We start from the raw sequence: 7,446 nt of genomic DNA on the forward strand, positions 1-7,446 counted from the left end.
TATATATACCTCATTTTAATCTTTAGTCTCTTAGTTGTAAACCCATTGAGTCGATTCTGACTCATGGTGACGCCATGTGTGTAAGAGTAGAACTGTGCTTCACAGGGTATTTGTTGACTGATTATTTGGAAGTAGATTGCCAGAAAGCTTCCTAGCTCTTAGAGGTAGGCTCCAATATTATCCGTATTTACGTGGATGAGGTAATTGAATCTTAGAGAAACTTACCGAAACACACATACCTTATAAGAGATAGAGTGAGGGTTCCAATTGATGTCTATCAGACTCTGTCACCATCAGTTGCTGGTGAGTCACTTCTGATTCATTGCCATCCCACTGTGCTAGAGGAGAACCATTCTACATAGTGTTTTCAATGGCTTATTTTTTGGAAGTAGATCACCAGGGCTTTCTTCCAAGGCACCTCTGAGTGGACTTGAACTTCCAGTCTTTCAGTTAGCAGCCATGTTCTTAATTGTTTGCACTACCCAGGAACATCAGACTCTGTGGTGTATGTATTCATGTCCTCCAAAGATGTCTACATCCTAATCTCTAGAACATGTGACTATGTTGACTCACATGGTTCAAGGATTCTCCAGATGTGATTAGATTAAGGATCTGATGATGGAGAAATTCTCCTGACTTATCTGATGGGCTCAAGTAATCATAAAAGCACTCATAGAAGGGGGCAGGAGGATCAGAGTCAGTAGCAGGTGATATGATGATGGAAGCAAGAGGTTAGAGTGATGTGAGAAAGAGACACAAGCCAATGAATGTAGGAGGCCTCTAGAAGCTGAAAAAGGCAGGGAAATATATCCTCTCTGAGCCTCCAAAAAGAACCAGGCCTACTAATACCCTGACTTTAGCCCAGTGATTTTGGACTAGTGAATTTCACAACTATAAAGTATTAACTTTGTATTGCTTTAAGCTCCTAAACTTGTGGCAATTTGTTACAGCAGGATTAGGAAACTAATACAGACTCCAACCTCCAAAACTTAATCATGATAACAACTGGCTACTATATGATCTTCAATTCTTTTTCATTAAATTTCTGTCCTCACCACTCAAGTGAATATGTTCTCTCAAACGATAATAAGGGTCTCTTAGCAACCACATCAAATACCTTTATCCTCCTCTCTGTGTGATGTGTTTATCCCCTTCTTCTTGTAACTCTTCCCTCGGCATAGAAAGACATTTGTTTCCTTCTACACCATAATTCTTTTCTGATGTCTTTACTGGCTCTTCTTCTTCCACATATCCCTTAATTTAGGCATTTCCCAAAGGTATCTGCTTAGCTTTCTCTTGTCTCAGTACTCTTTTTCCCACACAGATCATCTGCCTGCATGGTTTCAGTCATTACTTCCACCTCAGTAACTCTTCAATATGTCTCAAAAGCCCTGTCCTCTGGTGGGGACTTCACACCAGTATTGCCACATGCTTCCTGTACCTCTCCTCCAGGATGTCCTGCATAGACCTCACAGTTGCTATCTCTCTTTCAAATGTGCTTCACTGTCTAGGTTTTCTCTGGTCATGGGACCATCATCTTCCCAACAGCCAAGGCTCATGGCCACGTTTGACCCACATCCCCCAGTTACTGTATGAATCTTATTGACCTGGCCCTCTTGGTCTCTTGCAAATCCATCCTCTCTATGCTGCCAACAATGGTTGGGTCAGAATCTGTTTACCTATTTCTTGGGTTGGTGCTATGGTCTCCTCACTGGTCTACCAACCTTCATTTTCCTTCATCTCCAATCCATCCTTCACACTACCACTCCTGGTATATTTATTTCTGTAACACAAGTTACTTCCTTGATTTAAAACCCAAGATGGCTTCCATTGTCTAGAGAAGAAGTTCAAGGTATTGCTCCTGGCATTCCAATTGCTCTTCAATTTAGTCCCAATTTATATAACCTAGGTTTGCATTATCCCTATTAACTCCACCTAAGTTAATTCCCTGGAGTCCCTGGTTAGTACAAACAATTAATGTGCTCAGCTGCTAACCAAAGAGTTGGAGGTTCAAGTCCAGACATATGCACCTCAGAATAAAGACCTGGAAATCAGAAGAAAAACCAGCCATTGAAAACCCTGTAAGGTATATAGTTCTACTCTGACATGCAAGAGCACTCACTACAAGACGGAATTGACTTGATAGTGTCTGGATTTTTTTTTTTTTTTCAAAAGTTCTCTAAAGCAGTGTTTCTCAATATTTGTATCATTATTACAAGCCCACAGGAGCCTTTTTTTTTAGACACTTTTTCCTAATCAATTCCCCACAATGAAATTTTATCACAGACAAACTGTGTATCTGTTTATGTATGGTGGCCCTTTGAAGGACCACAAACCATTGTAATATCTGAGATTTTTTTGTCTTCCAAGAACTAGTTTTTACCCCTTGGAGGCAATATCACCCCCACCAAAAATGCACATCCTATAATGAGAATGAACATCAGAATAAGAACCAGATTCAAATTTCTGCTCTAAGATGTGCAAGCTGTGTGGTTATGCAGAAGTTACTCAACCGCTCTGATCTTAAGAGGTCCTTGTACAGGCGGCTGAGGCCTTCACTGAGGCTGCATCACAGTCTGACTTCTCCTTCTGCCCAATCTTGTTTCTGTTCCTTCCTTTCCACAGGTGTTGATCCCATGAGCACTCCCTGATAAACTTCCTGCACACTAATCTCCATCTCAGAATCTGTTTCCTGGGGACAGTCTGTGCCCTACTTACTGCCTGGAACAGAGATAAAGCTCAGTGCATGTGAATTCTCTCCCTACTGATTCTGTCCAACTTCTTGAGATGCCATTCACATTCTATCCTTACACGTTCTGGATCCTTTCCTCCGCTCAAAAATAACCTTCTTTGAAGCCTTTTCTGACTGCTTATTTTCCAAAGAATGGTGTGTAACTGCTTCTTCGATGTTTCATTTGTTGTTGTTAGTTGCTACAAGTCAGTGACCTTCCCTACAACAAAAGGAAACATTGCTCAGTCCTGCACCATCTTCATGATTATTGGTATGTTTGAGTCCATTGCTGCAACAATTGTGTAGTGCCTTCCAACCTAGGGGACTCACCTTCCAGCACTGTATCCAACAATATTCTGTTGTGACCCATTAGGTTTCTATTAGCTGATTTTTGGAAGAGGATTACCAGGACTGTCAGTCTGGAAACTCCACTGAAACTGTCCACTATGGATGATCCTGCGGGATTTGAAATGCCAGTTGCATAGCTTTCAGAATCATGGGTGGCACTAGCAGAACACTCAAATTTCTCCTCTTGCCCATCTTTCTGTCCTCTGAGCACCAAAGACTTACTACGATCCATTTCTGCTGGACAGTAATGCTCTAGTCTTCTCTCCCTGCTCCGTAAACTCTGCTAGGTATCTGTCCTTTCCTTCCTATGGGCAAATAAGCCTGTGGTTTTGCCTTAATAGTAGAAGGCCTTCAAGGAAGAAATAAAACAAACAAAAATTCTTGTACCTATTGTGTCAATCCATCTCATTGAGGATTTCCCTTGTTTTTGTTAGCCCTCTCCTTTACTAAACGTGCCATGGTGGCACAACTGTTAAGACCTCTGTTGTTAACTGAAATAAGCTAGGTGGTTTGAACCCACCTAGCTGCTCTGAAGGAGAAAGGCCTGGTGATGTGCTCCCATAAAGATTACATCCTATAAAACCCTATGGGGCTGTTCTACTTTGTCACATGGGGTCGCTATGAGTTTAAATAGAATCAACAGCACCCAACAACTACTTTACCCAACACATTCTTTTCTAGCAATTTATCTTTCCTGAAGAAATTTCCAAAGTAGGCAAGTGGAAGTCTTGCCATCCTCATGTCTAAGGAACATTCTGGTTATATAAGACTGATGTGTTCATTCTCCTGGCAGCCCACGGTATACTCACTCTTTTCCCCCAACACCAGTTTGAACACATGGATTCTTCTGTCTTCCTTTTTCATTGCCCAACTTTTGCATACATATTTCCCTCTGTTAGCACCTACTGTACTCAGGTACCAAATGGTTGCTTAGAGAATGAGCGAGTTCTGCCTGCTGAGCAGGACATTATGTTGTCAAAGCTGGGTCCACCCTCCTGGTGCCTGTCCCAGCTCAGAGAATGTACATCATTTCAAGCTTCCAGGTCCTGCTTCACTTTGGTTATTATGTCCTACTAAAGCCATTTAACAAGGAGCCCTGGTGATACAGTAATCAAGCTGCTAACCAAAAGGTCAGCAGTTCAAACTCACCAGTTGCTCTGTGGGAGAAAGATGTGGCAGTCTGCCTTTGTAAAGATTACAGCCTTGAAAACCTTATGGGGCAGTTCTACTCTGTCCTATAGGGTCACGATGAGTCTGAGTCAGAATAATTTGTTGGCAATTTTTTTTTCTTAATCCACTTATCTAAGCATCACAAAGTTCCAATTTTGTTAAATGCCACACTATGGAAGGCTTTGAATGCTAGGACTTTGTACTCGGTTGGTGACTATTTCAAATACTTTGGAAAGATAGAGCAGGATACAGTGTAAAAAGATAAGCATTTGACTTAGTCACCAGAAGGTAGCTGATGATCTTCAAGAGAGCAGATGCAAGGGGTTATGGTGATAAGTCTCAAACTCCTTTCCTTACACACTGGGATTACCTGGGGAGTGGGATTGTGATTTAATTGACCTGGGGTGTGACCTGGGCTTTGGAAATTTTAAAAAATACTCATATAATTTTAATGTGCAGACAAATTTGGAAACTACTGGTTTGTGGGATTATTGGATATTGATGAAATAGTGAATATAGTTTGGCAATGATAAGAGATGGTAGACTACAAGCTTGAGTAAACAGAAGAGTGTTAAGAAGGTGAGAGTTTGCTTATTTGTTTATAATATAGGGAGATTTGGGAATCCTTGTCAGCTGAAGGGATAAACCCAGGAAGCAGTATAGATCAAAGCTAATCGAGTGAGAAGTTTCTAGAACAGTTCTGGGTGGTGATGAATCAGTGGCACTAGTGGAGGGACTTATTTTAGAAAAAAAGGTAATGTTTTCTCCAAAACAGGAGGTGACTATAGAGGGGCTTTTGAGATAGAACGGCAGGACAACATTATGCCTTTCATGGGCTTGAGGTACTTTTGCTTTTGTAAGCCCCTTCCTTCATATACATATATATGTCCAAACCAAACTCACTGCTGTTGAGTCTGATCCGACTCATAGCGACCCCTCCTTGGGTTTCTGAGGCAGTATCACTATGGAAGTAGATTGCCCAGTCTTCTTTCCCAGGAGTGACTGGTGGGTTGAACCACCAGTCTTCTGGTTAGCAATCAAATGCCTTAGGCACTATGCCACCAGAGTTTATATATATATATATGAAAAATTGTGTTTTTTGTCTTCATTGGTATAAAGATAAATATATTACATAATGTGATATAGTAAAATGTTTCCTTCAACCTGAAAGTTCATTTTTCTTATGATTTAAAAAAAAAAAAAATCTTCGTGAGTCCCTAAAACTATTTTGGGCATTGCTCATGCTGTGCCTAAGGGAGAGTTCACTCTAGAGAGCAGAGAGATGTGAGAGAAGTCATATCATAGGATCTTGATTGTAATGGCCTAAAGCACGGTCACCTGCAGAGACTGAGCCAGGTGGAGCTGGACAAGGGGAGGGGAGCAAATTTGGAAGAGCTGTGGGCATATGAGAAAGGACATCGATGAGAGAGTTGCCGAGCAACAGAGGGCACAGGGAAGTGATGAGCTTGCCAAGCTGGACCTCATTGCTGGAATTGATCCATTCTGTGAGTAACATCCAGCAAATTCTTGGTCCTCCTGGAGGAATGAACAAAACAGATCTTTTAGAAAGACACCTTCAACTGAAGTCATCCTTCCCAAATGCAGATTTGATGATTACTCTTCCAGAAATCCCCACTGACTCACTATTGTCTAGAAAATGAAATTACAACTCTTTAGCATGGCACAGAAGGCATTAAAAAATAAAGCTTATTTTTATTTCCTTACCCTACAAAAGCAATAATACTCATTATAGAAAATCTGGAAGCCACAAAGGAATAAAACATATAAATAAAAATTACTCATGTGTAGTTTTATAGCCAAAGACAGCTACTGCTGATATTTTTGCAGACTTCGTTCCAATCGTTTTTCTCCCTGTATACCTTTTGTTGACTGTAAGCCATAGTGGAGATCATGCTATATATCATATCCCAATATGCCAATGCAATTTTAGGCAGCATTGACAGAAGCTGTGTGCAGAATGAAGAAGGTCATGATTCCCACTTACTTGCTTTTGTCAGGCCCCTATGGAGTGTGGAATTTGATTCTGAACTGCACATTTTAAGAGGTGGACCAACAAAGCAGATCACATTTGAGGAAGAAAGACAAGCACAAGCACTGTAAGGTCTTTGTTAATGTAGCTGCTACCTTTGATTTTAGTTTCATGTCCCACCATGTCTCACCCTAACCCTTGTGCAAATCACATTAACTACTGGTTCACGGAGGATACTAAGCATTTATTTGCAGTAATTGATTGAAAGGTTGGTGGTTCAAACCCACCCAGAAGAAAGGCCTGCTGATCTGCTTCTGTAAAGATTACAGCCAAGAAAACCCTATGGAGCTCAACTCTACCCTGGAACATATGGAGGCACCATGAGTCATGACTCAACAATGGGTTGGGTTTTGGTTTGGTGTTATGCTGCACTGTTCCCTTGGCTTAGAATGACCCCTTCTTCCTTCAAGACCTCCTTCAAGATGTCTCTGAGAAGACATATACTGACTCAGAGTGACCTCATTGGGTTTCTGAGGCTGTAAATCTTTATGGAAGAAGATTGTCCCATCGTCCTTCCACAGAGCATCTGTGGGGTTTGAATTGCTGACCTTCTGGTTAGCAGCCAAAACGGAGAGCTGAGATTTGAACCCAGGTTCTCAGCCATGGTTTAGCCTGTCAAAAGGTAAAGGGGGTTCTTTCTGAAATTTTATTCGGAGCCAGAATTTAGTCATGTGCTGCTGAAGTACACCTACTCCTCAGTTATTGACTATCTCATTATCTGACATATCACATTTATGACAATAGTAAAAAATCTACTATCCAACTATGGTGAACATTAATGATGTAAATCTGGCAGTAATGGATGCCAAGGTTTAAGGTGAAAGTAACACTGGCTTATTCTCTGGTTATGTCTTAACTTGGCTGGACCATGATTCTCAGTGGTTTGACAGTTATGTAATGATGCAATTTCACAGTTATATAATAATGTAAATTGACAGTTATGTAATGATGTAGACACCTTCCATTTTGTGATCTGATGTGGTCATTCTCAATTTTCATATAATGATGCGGTCTTTGGAATTTAACCGTGTCAGTAAATGAGGAGTGGGTGTATTGAAATTTATAACCTCTCACCCATGCATGAAATTTTGTCAATTTACAAGGTATTTTTACCTGAAACGTGCTGTTATGCCTTTTTTTTTTCTTC

The 7,446-nt window shown here is 40.8% G+C and overlaps 1 protein-coding gene across 1 annotated transcript in view; it reads left to right on the forward strand.

Moving 5' to 3' along the window:
• Positions 1 to 5,654: 5,654 nt before the first annotated feature.
• Positions 5,655 to 7,446, forward strand: part of ABHD17C (abhydrolase domain containing 17C, depalmitoylase) — a 114,115-nt gene continuing 112,323 nt past the window's right edge. The window contains exons 1-2 of the mRNA XM_007945088.2: positions 5,655 to 5,754; positions 6,201 to 6,366. Of these exons, the coding sequence (XP_007943279.2) occupies positions 5,655 to 5,754; positions 6,201 to 6,366 (266 nt within the window). The remainder of the gene's footprint in view (positions 5,755 to 6,200; positions 6,367 to 7,446) is intronic.

Source organism: Orycteropus afer, unplaced genomic scaffold, assembly GCF_000298275.1.
Source record: "Orycteropus afer afer isolate SDZICR_OR568_19922 unplaced genomic scaffold, OryAfe1.0 scaffold00132, whole genome shotgun sequence".
NCBI classification, from domain to species: domain Eukaryota; kingdom Metazoa; phylum Chordata; class Mammalia; order Tubulidentata; family Orycteropodidae; genus Orycteropus; species Orycteropus afer.